General features: G+C 42.7%; 1 protein-coding gene across 2 annotated transcripts in view; it reads right to left on the bottom strand.

Moving 5' to 3' along the window:
* Positions 1-1,632: 1,632 nt before the first annotated feature.
* Positions 1,633-14,400, bottom strand: part of prkar1b (protein kinase, cAMP-dependent, regulatory, type I, beta) — a 64,280-nt gene continuing 51,512 nt past the window's right edge. For both annotated transcript variants that reach the window (XM_056402043.1, XM_056402044.1), the window contains 3 exons: positions 12,168-12,289; positions 3,935-4,016; positions 1,633-3,154 (listed from right to left, as the gene is read on the bottom strand). In XM_056402043.1, coding sequence (XP_056258018.1) covers positions 2,982-3,154; positions 3,935-4,016; positions 12,168-12,289 — 377 coding nt within the window. In that variant the 3' untranslated portion in view covers positions 1,633-2,981. The remainder of the gene's footprint in view (positions 3,155-3,934; positions 4,017-12,167; positions 12,290-14,400) is intronic.

The following is a 14,400-nucleotide window of genomic DNA, read 5'->3' as shown; positions in this document are numbered from 1 at the left end:
CCTGCTATGCTGACATCAGTTCAGGTGATGGTGCATACACATTGCAAGCAGGACGATCATCAAATGTGGAAAGCCCCAGCCATCAACACTCACACGGTCAACAACAACCAATCAAAAAGGACATTTTAACCATCGATCAATAACTAAATAGTAACATACAATTTTCCCTACTGACAAATCTACACTGAACTTTAGCCAAATGTACAATTTAGACGTTTAAAGATTATTTACTGCTTATTATTCAGAGTTTCGGGCCACTTAAGTTGTAAATCATCCAACCTTCAAACATATGTGACTTTGGGGTGCGTTCACAGCATTGCCAAACAAAACCGATAGCAACCTATTAAAAATATTGTCCATAAACCAGCCTACCAATTGAACAGCAACATGATGCTAAACATAACTGGGAGAATTTGACATAATTTTCCAGGACAACACAATATTTTCCAGGACATTTTACTTTTTCTCTCATTTACCATATGTTTTCCATGACTGGAAAAATGTTCAACTGGTTTCCAGGTTTTCCAGGACACATGGGAACCTTGTAAAAGTGAAGCCTTGACCTTGGAAAAAGTGGCTTGACTTAATCATTAACAAAGGTTCCCTTATTAGCCTTTTTCCAGAACCTTCAGCCATTTGTATCAATCTATCCTTCCTTTGGGTCTCGAGAATCACCAACCATTTCTCAACTGCAAGTTTGGTTGGATACATAACTGAAACACCGGCGGCATCTTCTCCAAGGAAGCCAACACAACCGAAAAGATGAAATTGTGAATCAAGAAAACCTGCTGGGAAAAAACTTCATGAGTCAGCAGTTTTAAAATTATGTAGTCAAAATGCATTACTGTCAGTGTGGTCTGAAACAAAATCACAGCATATAACTTACCCAGTGCCACATGCAAGTGTGTGCATTTGCAAGAATGTGGACACATCTTTCCATGCTGCAAATCAAACCCTGCAGCCGTTGCTGCCTTTGCGGATGGAAGAGAAATACCTTTTTCACTGAGCAACAAACCCCAAACTTGTGTGTTTATGTGTGTTAGCGTGTACTGTCCAAGTGATGAAGGTGTGTGTGTGAGTGTGTATGTGTGGGGAGGGGGGTACTAAACTCAATGTCGGCGAGTTGGGGGCACATTCCTTAGTTGATTTAGTGGGCATTAAGATGAAGAGGAATGTGTCAAAGCTGTAGGCGCTTTAGTCCACTGTGTGGTAAACTGGCTGGGAGGAGCTCTGAGGCTTTCTGACAGCTCAGACTGACGGATGACTGACACTTGGCTTAGTGTGAGAAGGATGGAGAACAGAGTGGAGTGGAGGGAACCAGACAGAGTAAGGGGGATGGAGAGGAGGTACCTGTTGGAAGAAATGCGAAAAGTGTGATTTAGGAGGACAGTTTGCACTTTAGAGAAAGAAAAGTGAGATTAATAGAGGTATAACATCTAGGGATGCAAGGGTGTGGATTTAAAGGGCATGAGATGAGATAAAGGGAAAGAGAGAACTAAGTCCAGTCAGGAGAGGAGGAGAGGATGCCAGAAATTGGGATAAACGAAGGGAAAAGAATGTGAAAAAGAGTCACATTCACTGTGGGACAAGGAGGGGCTGATCAAGAGAAAATAACAACTCAAATCAAAAGGATTTCAGAGACTTATCTTTATTTGCTCAAGATGGTTTGATAGTTCAAAGAAATACAGAGATACAGAGAGAGAAAATACAGAAAGATTCTTTTCTTAAGGTCCCATTTTATACAACATCAGTCGCTGGGTCAGTTGTGCAACTTTTGACAGATTACAGTAGATCAAAGGAAAGGAACACAAGTGTATTTTTTTTTTTACCTTTCTTTTATATTATATATATTTATAACATAGAAGTCATGTCTTAAAAACAGCTAAATCAAACTGTTGTCTTGACCCAACGTTACGAACTCTAAAGTGGTGCAAAAGCTTTCATCTAGCAATATAACATAGAACAAAATCAGCTTAAAAAAGCATCAGGTAAGAGGTGTGTGTGAGTGTGTGTGTGTGTGTGTATCTGTGTCTGTGTTGAAGATTTATTTAGTCCTGAGACAGTGTAAGCATATACAGTATGGTTGTGTGGTTCATGTCAGTGTGTTTCAGACTCTGCTTGTGTGTATGTGGACTGGACTGATAACACTACTGCACCTTTGGAAGCTCCACACGGCTCACACATCAGACTGAACCGCTTCAGGGAATATTGGGACAGAGAGGTTTTCTTGGGAAAAAAAAGCAACTTGTAAATTAATTTGGCTGTCACACGCCACATATTATTAAAATCTTAACTCAACATATCACTGCCTCTAACAGCCCCCCCCCCCCCCCCAACCCCCAAAATGATAACAGCAGTACACTTAAAAAGCACTAAAAATGAATGAAACAGCCAGGAATTTGTTTTTCCTACCTCTACATCTACATTTTAGGGAACAGAGGTCAGTGTGGTGCGGGTCTGACTTGACCTACAAATGGCACCGCACATACTCAGAAGTGAAAAAAAGGCAAACGACAGCAAGCGAGCAAAGAAATGTGGACTCACTTGCTCCCGCTGTACGTAAACATGACTTTTACTTCCTTCTTATTTCCTGAATTCCTCTGTACGTTTCATAAATTCACAAAAGTGCAAACGCCGTTCTTTGTCAGTCTAGAAGCATGCATCATATACAGTTGACACACTGTATATATGACTCAGAATATAATGAGCTGAATGATCTCTGTCCTCGCTCTGAATTTCACACTCCTGCATGTAGTTGTTGACATAAAGCTACGTGACAGCACAGGTCAAGTCAAAGTGCACAAGATCAAAAGAAAGAAATGCGCAAAATGGAAAAAAAAGGCAGGAAATGAGCGCCCTGTTATTGTAGATGTAAAACCCATGTCCTTTACCCCACATCGTCACCCCTTCCCACCCATCGACCAAAACTCTGATGCTGATGTTGCCCACCCCTGCTGGTGGGGCCCAGAAGGGCCAGCCTGTCACACGGTGAGAGATATGAAGCTGTTGTATCTCTGGATGTTCCTCTTGAGGATCTCTGAGCACGGCCCCAGCACACGCTCGAAGCGAGGCCTGTCCAGCTTCACACACTTGAGCGGACCACGTGCGACTACGGTGGCTGCCCTGGGACGGTTCAACAGCAGGGCAATTTCACCTGGAGGAGGAAGACAGAACAATCAACTGGGATGTCATTAAATGTGTTCCAAATCTGCATAGTTTTGAGAGTCTGTAAAAAATAACAATGGAAGTATTTGGAATGAATTTTATCTCAGCCTCAGTAATGTATCTATGAAAGAAATAATTATAGCTGCTCTGATTGTCTGCTTCTTGTTTTCATTTTTTCCATCCTGCGGATCTGTTTTTCGGGAGACAGCAGTCTGGCAACGAGCAGATCCAAAACAGCATGAAGTAGTTGTATGCTAGCAGAGAGCAACTTCCTGGAGAAAAGGACTAAATCACTGATGACAGTTCATTTTGTGATAGTAGTCCAAGTACTTTTACTCATATTTAGATTTATTGCACTAAACATTGAGGGTAATGTAAAATATTGGTAGAACAATATATTGTGTTTAAAGCTGAAGTGATTGGTCGCCTGATCGATTAATCAAACAAAACAAAATTCAACATCAACATCAACATCAACATCAACATTTTTTAAATTGATTTATAATATACTATATATCATTTTATAAGGGAAGATGATCTACAATCCAAACTGTTTGATGACAAAAACTGCTTAAGACTCTCTGGTTAGATATGAAAAACTATAGCTATGTAGTTATATCGATATATCAACAAAGCATATCCAGGCTACACATTATTACAATTTAATCAACTTTTGACTTTCTCAGCTATGTGACATGCCTGACCTGCTATTTTTTTCACAGTTTATATTAATATGAGTAAAAGGCTCCATTGGCCTACAGCCACTCACCAAAGTAGTCAGAGGGTCCGAGGCGTCCAACCTCCACATACTCCTCATTGTCAGACCTGCGCTGCAGAACAGAGGCTATTCCCTGAAGACAGAGAAGAAAAGGAGAGTCAGGGGAAAAGAAAGAACAGCCAGAGACAAGAGAAAAAACAAGGTGAGAAGGGGAGAAAAAGAAAAGGGGGGGGGGTGTTGGTGGGAAAGATGGAAGAAAGGAGGAGGGAGAGAAAAGGAGGAGTTATTCAGCAAGGGGCTGAAAATCATCGGGAGGATTAAGCCAAAGAGAAATTCCTTTGCTTCAGAAGAACACAGGTGCACAGGATTTAGGCCGCTTTTCTGTGGACCGTCACCAGCTTTGTGGGATGCGTCTGAGCAGAAACAAGAAACAACACACACTCAGATATTCCAACGGGTACGTGATACAAAATCTGATCGGTTCTGCCTTGTTTCCTCCAGAGTGTAATAAATACAAACATCTAAGCCCATTAGAGGCTAAGCTGATTCCTCAGTGTCTCCATCACATAATCCCCTTTATCAGCACTAACCCACAAAATGGAAACAACTGTATTGTCCAAGACTGAGGGAGCTCCAATATAGTGTCCCTAACTAACCCCAAAACACTAACACACTGCAAACTCAGAGTGGCTCAATAGCATGTCCCTTGCTAACTTAGAGTGCTATACCGCGTGTCTGCAAACACACACAGCGAGGCAATGACAAAAAGGAGCACACAGACACAGATGGAGGCAGAATGAAACGCAAAGCCACATACACACAACCAGTGAGAAAATCAACAGCTGATGACTGCTGGAAAGTCAGGATGGATTCTATGACCAACTACGCTACGCATATTATGATCACCCGCTGGTATGTGTGTGTGTGTGTGTGTGTGTGTGTGAGTGACTCATCTAAAAAGTATAAGGGAGGAAATTTGATTTCCGTTCACTCTGCCCAACAGATGATAACAGTTCATGTTGTCGTATCTTGCAGCTGTTAAGAAACTCTGTGTGTGAATGAGGACATGTTTGAATATCTGTCTTTGCACATGCGCTGCCACAAAGCGTCTGGAGTCGCACTCCATGCCCTACATTTCCACACTAACATTTATCTGACAGACACTTGATGACTCATTTCCTTGAAGCATGGTGTATGAAGGAGATATGTATGTTTGACATGCATATGTGTAGACGGAGGTAAAATACTGTTTGTGCTTTCAGTGTCGATGTCTAGACATTCACAAGTACTTGAGTTCAGCTGGAATTGGTAGCAGGTAAAAAAAAAAAAAAAAATCAGTAAGGGAACTTCCCAGCTTGTCTTGGACCGCCTGATAAAACAGACTTGACCGTTCCAGCGTCTCTAATCCTTCTCTGCTCTCTCTGCTCCTTGTGCTGACCAGGCTTATAATGCTAAATATGAATATAATGAGCCTTAATGAGAAACCCCAAAACTGCCAGCGACTCACTGCAGACATACAAAGCTGAGACTGTATTTCACTGAAAGGGATGTGTGTGACTGAGTGAGTTTGTGCTTGAAATGGACTGTGGAGAAGTGGGGGAATACTGTTAAAGTGAGTTAGGAACACCGTGTGAGCGTCACTTCCAAGTACTACCTGGCCAAACTGCGCTTGTGATGCCATTACTGCAACACATGTGACACAGCAGGGTGGATTATGCTGTGGAGAAGGGGTTCCCTTCACCACTCTACAATAGAGCAGTGATACTGAAGCTAATCGTGGCTGAAGATGTTGAGAATATAGAGCTTATTCGTCACCTTTGGAGTTTGTGTCTCAGCAAAAGAGGATAAGCTGCACCGTGCTCTGCATATGTAACTCGGGAGTTGCCGGACGGAGGATTCATGTTGTCTTGTTCACGGATGACCATAGAAATAAACAAAATGTAGTAGAACTGTATCATATCTCTCAAACAAACAAACAAAAAAAACAAACAACTGAGAACTAATGTGGAAACAGACCTAAATTCACTTAAAATGTGGGTGTACAGTATATTCAGTCGTTCAAAGTATGAGTTTATTTTTTTCACATTTAAAACCCGTTTTATCCAAATGATCAATAATCAGTAAGTTGTGTGTTTTCTTATAATTTTTCTGTCAGCTTGTTTGAGGAAGTGGTGAGTGTTACCAAGATTAGTAGAAATGTACATGTAATATTTGCATAGTTGCTTGTGAGTATTACTTGCAATACTTGTGTGTGTAATTGTGTATCTTTCAACTTGATTTTGACGAGCTCGACAGATGATGAGGATCGCAGCCAAAATTACAATCAACTGGCTTCTGTGTAAATTTTGTCTGATTAGGCCTTAATGATTAAAGATTAACCAGTCCCAGTAGCTGAACTGATCAGCCAGGACAGTTATCTGAACTGCGCTGGGCACGAGACTGAAGGCTAGAGGCAGGTAACTTCCTGCTACACTGGGTCCTAGCGCTGCTCCAGACTGCTGCCTAACTCCTTATGATCATACGGCAGCAAGCGGCAGAGAAAAGCCTGGTGTTTCACAGTTTGCATTTGTGGTTGACTAAAATGCTGCTATGCTGACCAGTTCAGCTTTTCATGGCATACTCTGTGGCATGTAAGCCACAATGTGAACACAGCATGAAGAAGAAGACTACAGCAAAGGCAAATACAGCCTACAACATCACCCGGAGGAAGAAGGAAATGAAGACGCTTAAATCCTCAACAGACTGACTCAAAGACATGGGATTAATTATTATTGATCTGTATTCCTCTCATCCAAAAATTCCACTCTCTTTAGGTCATCTTTGGTATCATCAACATGACCATGAGTTGCATCCAGCTGGGGACCATTGTTGCATGTCTTACCCCATCCCTGTCTCCACTCGTATTCTTTTATCTCTGCTGTCTGCTACCTAATAAGGCATAAAAATGCTTCAGAAAATAATAATGAAAAACATTCTACTACAGATAGTTAACCACGGCTGTTGTGTGAAGGTTATTGCATTAACTTTTCATAAGGAGATCAAAGAAGAGTAATCCCATAAAATTATACAACTGTCTGCACCATCTCCCATGTTTGATCTCGAGAGTAAATACTGCTGCGGCCACTTTTAATGAACTTCATTACGCCGCACCAAACAAGCAGCTTGAGTTTAACAGTGGTATAAAACAGAGAGAGATGTGAATGGGGAGACACCGAGGGGGATGGGGCATTGAAGCTCCTGTGTTTACAACTAGTTGATTCCTCTCCTTTCCCTTCATGTCCAAACAAAGAAAGTGAGACAGTGCAGCACCATCATGTACAGTAGTTCATTCGTGAACAGGCCTCATCCAGTGTGGTCTAGATAACCATCTCACACTGTACCATCCCAGGGGCAGCGCTCTGCTCCACAGATATTTTCTTTTATAAACATCGGAGATCCTCCTCACCACGCTGGCCGGCACAGGGTGTGAGGGACTGGCAAAAACAAAAGATAACAGAGGTAAGACAGACACAGAGAGAGGAAAACAAAAAGAAAGTATGAATGAACGAATGGATACTAAACAAGTCGCAGAGAAAGAGAGAGAGGGGAGCGTGAGCCAACTGAAAAGCACAAGTAAGAAATCATCACTACTAAGTGGTATTGCTGGTCACCCGTCACAGTCCTTAACTAAAATGCACATTCACACCCACTCATACCTGAACACATATACCACACACAGAGCATAGCGAGCCAGCTCGTGTTGCCATGTCAAAGTGTAGCTTCTTGCATGTAGGAAGTATCAACCTCTGGGTCAACAACAGGTATAGAGAGAGAGAGAGAGAGAGAGAGAGAGAGAGAGAGAGAGAGAGAGGGAACAAATCAGGGAGGCACCAGCAGAGATGCAAGACGAAAGGTGATATCCTCAGTAGCCTGTTGGTGAGGCCACCCGGTATCAGCAGTGTCTGCACCTTCTCATTCAAACGCCGACACACAACAGACACACATAGATCGCTTACTGAACACACTTGAAGACAGCAGCTCTTCTCACAAGACCTGTTCTCCTGCAGACATGAAACGGCCTTTGAACCGTTTTCTTCAAAGAGAAAATAACTCGAAAATGGTTTAACGCAATCAAGACCTGTTAGTCCTCACCTTTGTTCTCGTGTCTCTACACTTGCACACGGACAAAAATGACTTAATTCATTAACTGCATTGATCTTTAGTCTATAAAAGTGTTTGGCTCCATTAGCTTAATTGCATTTCTGCTCATACACGTAGGTTACAGTAACAGGCGATCAGTGACCCACAGAGGATTTCTCTTCTGTGTGACCCACCGGGACCTTTTAGATCCATTCAGCATGATTACTTCTGTATGGGGTCAAAGGACAAATATGAGACGAACACATTGAGATTGATGATTGGAGGAGACGAGAGTGAATGAATTAGCAGAGAGGACAGAACGAGAACTAACAGCCCTCACCTGATTTTACTGAATTTTCATCCAGAGAAAAAATAATCTGGTTTCAGAAATAAAAAACAACTTTAATTGTGTCATGTGAATAACTTACCAAGGCACACTTGTATCATTCTGTATTTAAATGTTATGAGGTTAGTTTGGTTGTAATATATACAAACTTTAAAAAGCATTTATCATTTCTGTAAATTACTAACTCTAAGTCTATTTAAATGTTTAATGTGAATGAAAGGCAAATGATGGGGGGCGTCGTGTGGCGTAGTGGTCTAAGCAGGCCCCCCATGTGTAGAGGCTACAGTCCTCGCTGCAGTTGGCCCCGGTTTGAGTCCTGCGTCGGACGGCTGCATGTCATCCCCCCCCCCTCTGCCTCCTTTATAGATAGATAAGATTCTTTATTGTCATTGCATTAAAAACACAATGAAATTAAGTTTGGCAGCATAAGGGAGCATGAGGGACGCTCACTGCCAGTTATTACAGGGGATCTCCTTTTTAGTGCTTGTTTGTTTGATTATTTATTAGATGGTAAAATCTTCTGCATTTTTTATAATGTTCAACAGTGCCCGGCTCTTGTTTGATTCTTTTATGTTCACATGCTGTTTGTCAGAACTTTGCTGGATATTAATTTATTCATCGATGAAGGCGGCATGAATGAAAGTTAAAGAAAATAAGGGGAAAGACAGTTGGTCTGACTTTTAATTAGTGATCATAATCAGGCAAAAGTGTAATGTAAATGTTACTTGGTTAACATAGTGACAGATAGTAAAGTTAATAAGCTGACAATTACTAATATTACTGCTTTTACATAGATAGGAACAGCACATCCTCCACACTTTTGTCCTTTTCAATACAGTTTCAAAACTCTCACTGACGTCTTCCTCTCTGATGTTCGACAAGTTTATGAAAGACATGCTACTGGGTCTGAGTGTATGGGCATGAGGAAGGAACAGTGTGCATGTTGGATGAGTAGAGGCATAAGCCCTGAAAAATGGAAGGAGGGGAGGTTGACGCAAGGGAAGGTGAGGAAGAGTCTTCACGGCCCCGGAGTTCTGTAAAGGCTTGTTTGTACAGTGTGAGAAAAAAATGTAAACATGTCACTTTTCATTAGGGCCCCATTCCTCCAGGCAGGCAAAGAAAGTGATGTCTCTATACCTCCCTTTTGTAAATCCTCCCTATCAGCAGCATGTAATTAGTGATTGTGGGGTTTGTCTTTGGCTGATGCTCCAAAACCACAGAAACAACAAAAGAGAGTGAGAAGAGACAGAAGAAGAAGAAGAAGAAGGAGGGGGGGGGGTCAGAATGAGAGAAATGGGAGAGTTTTGATTGAACAAAGAGCTGACATTTCAGTCTGGTTTGATCAAAAGAAATAAAGGTGTGTACATGATGAAAAAGACTCACAGTAGGAGGATGTGCTCCAAGTTGTGGTGAGCCTGATCTCACTGTGTGACGAACATAAAATCTCTCTCTCCGCCTTTACATGTGGTCCTTTTTGAATCAACCTCCTCTCTACCCATATGTCCCTCCCTGCTCTCTTTTGACTCATCCTTCTCCCTCTCTCTCTGTCTCTCTCTCTCTCGTCTCCCTCCCGGGAGGCTGGGTCTCCTGACCCCGTGTGAAAGTCAGCAACACACATTCCACCACAGTCCACCCTGCTCTGGGAAAGTCAGGCCCTGCTACATGAGAGACAGAGAGACGGAGAGACGGTGAGCGAGGCAGGGACAGAGTGACAGAGAGAGCTTATTGGAAAATGAAAGATAGACGGGAGAAAGAGATTAAAGAAAGAGACAAATGCTGTTGTTGGGGAAAGAAAAAGTAGCAGTGAGGTTGAAAAGAAAGGTTATGCTTGTTCAAGAGAAGTTTAGGAAAGTTTGCCTCTCTTCCTCAACGATGAGTGTGGGCGCACCATGCCTGTTTAAAAAGAAATGATGAGCCTCACAGCGTCTGGTGTGACACACGGCAAACTGGAATTTGTTGGTTGCCTTCCCATCTCTTTTCCTTCCCCTCTGCCCCCTCCGTCTCTCCATCCTATAATCCCCCAGATTCTTCTGCATATTTTTGCCTTTCTCCTCTCTGGGGTGTAAAAAGTCTCAGATTGATGAGTCATGCATTGCTAACTGTTATATTTGTGTTCTAAACCCCAACTGGATTCATTTTTCTGCATAGTCAAACTGCTTTTAAGGGATTTCTGCAGCTCCAGGAAGCTTCAATTGGAGGCTTCAAACTTGACCAACACTGGTTGGATAATGTGAGGTGTATGTGAGATATATACAGTGCAGTCTATAAATATTTGGATAGGGACACATTATTGTTGTTTGGCTTTCTACTCTAGCATAAAATGAAGAATAAAGTGACAACTGTGGAACTTTTGAAAAGAAGAAATAAAACATTGCTCTTCTTACATTTGAATACTTGTATTTAGAACTAATAAAATGACCCTTGTCAATTCAAAACACTTATGTGGTCAAGTATGAATAGATGCTTATGGTGTCTAAAGTGAGCAAAATTAATATACATGTATATGTTTCTGTACAACTCACTTTGCTGAGTAAGTTTGCTGGATTTATGACTTTTCTCTACTTGTGCTGCTGTTACACAATGTTTTAGCATTTACCATTTTCCAGTAAATGTCGCTACTGGCCGTTATTGATGCTATTCAGTTAAAGTTACACTGTCGCGCTTTACAGTCAATTTCTTCCTGCCAACACATTCTCCCTGATTATGCTCTTCTACAGTCGTCTTCAGCTCTTGCTTGTTCTGGGGGGTTTTTGCCCTTTTTGATTTTTTTGCCTTCAGTTTGGTTTTCAGCAAGTGAACCACATGCTAAGTTGGACTGATTGGGGGTTGTGCATAAAAAGAGCCACGAGTGCTACAGTGTTGACACAACATGGATGTGAGCTCGCTAAAACCTTTACAGCTCTAAGTCAGAACTTTAGGCTTATGGGCTGTAATGTATATATTTGAAGAGAGGCATACCTAGGAGAGTGAAGGGATGGAGGAGAGGGGGATGGAGAGGAGAAAAGGGGTGTTGTGTTGGATGGGAGAGCACAGAGAGACAAAACCCGGATAAGGAGCGATACCTCACTCAGCAACCTTGATAAAATCCTACTCTGGTTTAGCACAAGGACTCTTGATGGACATAGTGAGCTGGACGGACATAGGAACTAACAGAAAGAATGACAATGTGAGAAAGACGGACTAACCTTCAAGTAAATCTGAGAGTAAGAGGGGAGAGTAGGAGGCAAGGACAAAACGACAGTAGATTGCACCCCCACCCCTCTTCACGGAGCCCTCTTGACTTGACCCTGACGATAGCTGTGTAAGTATGGAGTTAATCAAAAGTGTGGTAGGATGACAGGCAGGGGGCCCTTCATGAAGCCGCACCAGGGGCCCCAGCTTCACAAAGCCTGCAGTGTCGGTGGGGGTGGGGTGGGGGGCGTGGGGGGGGGGGGGGGGGGGGGGGGCTAGTCTATGCACAGTAATAGAGGTTGAGGGCCAGGACAGGGGAACACCACCATGTAGTCTGTCTGCTGGTGGCAATAAATAGGATCAGTTCCGATCTCAGCAAAGAGCCCACCAGCGTCTCTGCATGATGACATGTACATCAACCCGTGTACCCACCTGATGACACATACACAGTCTCGGGCCCCACATGTCAACACATACAGCTTACAGGAAATGTGACAGTAAAGAAAAGTTACCACACATAATGCCTTACTAGCACCCTTACTACTTTTTCTACAAGACAAAAAAAAAAAAAAAACACTAACAAACACTCTCTCTCTCACACACACACACACACACACACACACACACACACACACACACACACCTTACCTCTGTGATAATGAAGAAGTCGTCACCAGGTTCTCCTTGCACCACGATCTTCTCTCCATCCTCAAACTGAACGGGCTCCAGGGCATCGGCCACAGTCAAACGTTCCCACTTATCCAAGGACTCTGTGAATGGACAACACATACGGGTCAGTAAGAGCAGTGTGTTAATTACACTCATCACAGCACATTTACAAACGTGTTTCTGTTTATGTTTCATGGTCTGAGGGGCTGTCTCTTGCTCAAGTCCAGTAAACTGGTGTGAATGATAATTCCTGCCTCAGGCTAATCCAGTCTTTCACCAGGGACCATTACATCTCTGATCCCCCCTGCCTCCTCCCTCCCATCATGGTGCACTGTGGTGCTAAAACACCTTTAAACTGTAAGACCTCAGCTCTACTGATTCTGGGGGTGTGGTGGTAGAGAGCTGTTGCTGTTGCTGAATATTTCCCCTCTGTTACTGTAAGAATGTGTCTCAGTTACACTCCAGGGACAGGACATATAATTGCACGGATTTGTAATAATTAAGTTAAAATTAAATTTACTTCAGTGGAATCCAATATTTTATTAAAACTAATTCAGATTCAATGATAAGTGAACATGAAACCTTGCAAGAGATATTTATTTCTATGGCTCTAGTACATTTTAAAAACTTAAAAATCTTTCAAAAGATGTAGAAAATTGACCATTTGTGAATGAGTACTGCCAAAACCTGTGATACAATCTATCTTTTTCAGTTTTTGTTGATCTCGAGAGCCAGTGGCGACAGCTGTCTTTCCGACTGTCCAACCACACGTACAGTGACGTGGTTAGCCCGGGATATTTCTAGAAGCTGTTGGTATTCACACAGAAACCAAAAACACAGACGGTCACACATCTTCACTGGGAAAAATGTTCCAACCAAAGGAACTTTGAGCAACGCAGATGAGGTGGTATTTATAAAAAGAGCATCCACTAATAACTAAATATCTCCACATAGAAGATTCGCCAAATGAGCTCATCCTTCTTTCACAATCCAGCAGATTACTGTTGCCTAATCTTAACAGTCTATACATCTACGTGTGGAATGTGACTTATCTGCAGCGAAAACACACACTAGTCTTTAGCTTCGTCTAGATGAAAGGATGATTCAGTGTCTTGATTTGACTAAGGCCATGAGTTAGAGGCATAAAACTATATCAGAATCTCTGCATCTGAGACTATTGTCTGCTGATGTGCTCAGTAACTGATCCCAGTGTGTCTATTTGTGTGTGTGTGTGTGTGTGTGTGTGTGTGTGTGTGTGTGTGTGTGTGTGTGTGTGTGTGTGAGTGTCTAAATGTGTATGTACTTAGGATTAACTAAGGTGAAGTCTGGTGGTTTGGAGGTGTCCAGTGTCCCCTCCGGTGGGGCCGTGGTGTCTGCCGGCCCCAGATGGATGTCTTCTGTCTGGCTGCAATCTAAAGGCAGCAGGTCCTATAGAGGTGATCCTTAACAGCCCGGCAGGTAACGTGATACACAAATGTGGTGACTAAAGAACCTACATTTCACGCTTCGCAGAGCCTGCACCCACTTGGATCACCTTGCTACACACACATATATATTACACACAATTGGGGATGTTGAAGCCTCTGTATGTGTTTGTGTGACAAAGAACATGTTGTTTCTCCCCACCCCTTCACTCCACAACATCAAGGGCTTGTACCCAATTTCGTGCCTATCTCAAAAATCAAAGACAAACAAAAACACTCCCGCCCCCTACCCCTCCTCCAATTCAAAGAGGTAGAGCAGAGAAGCAGAGCGACAGAAAGAGGAATGAAGAGGGGAAAAGCACTTCGAAGAGAGAGAGAGAGAGGCGGGCACTTGAATACAGGCCTCGACAAGGCTGTCAAAAAGGGAGGCGCAGAAGAAAGGAGGTGAATGAAAAGAGAGCGGACCTTGCAGAGACGTTCTCCTAAGACCTGAATTGAGTGTGTGTGTTTACTCAGCCAGCTAATAACTCTGTACAGGGGGCATGGCCTTACTCTATACACCACACACACACGATCAAGTGGAAAGGGATGAGATGTCAGTTCCAATTGCAACTCGTTTTGGAAGTCTGAATGAATCTCATTCGCCATTTCTCCAAACTCAATGGCCTGTGTAGGCTGGTGTTATCCAAATTCCAGTGGGAAAAGAGAGGCTTAGCTTAACTCCCTACTCTTTAATTGTCCACACAGCGACAATGCAGAGTGTGACTGGCTTTAGTATGAACAGAAGA

Source organism: Seriola aureovittata, chromosome 17, assembly GCF_021018895.1.
Source record: "Seriola aureovittata isolate HTS-2021-v1 ecotype China chromosome 17, ASM2101889v1, whole genome shotgun sequence".
Taxonomy (NCBI): Eukaryota; Metazoa; Chordata; class Actinopteri; order Carangiformes; family Carangidae; genus Seriola; species Seriola aureovittata.
The sequence above is the reverse complement of the archived record's forward strand: the minus strand, read 5'-3'. Positions and strand labels throughout refer to the sequence as shown.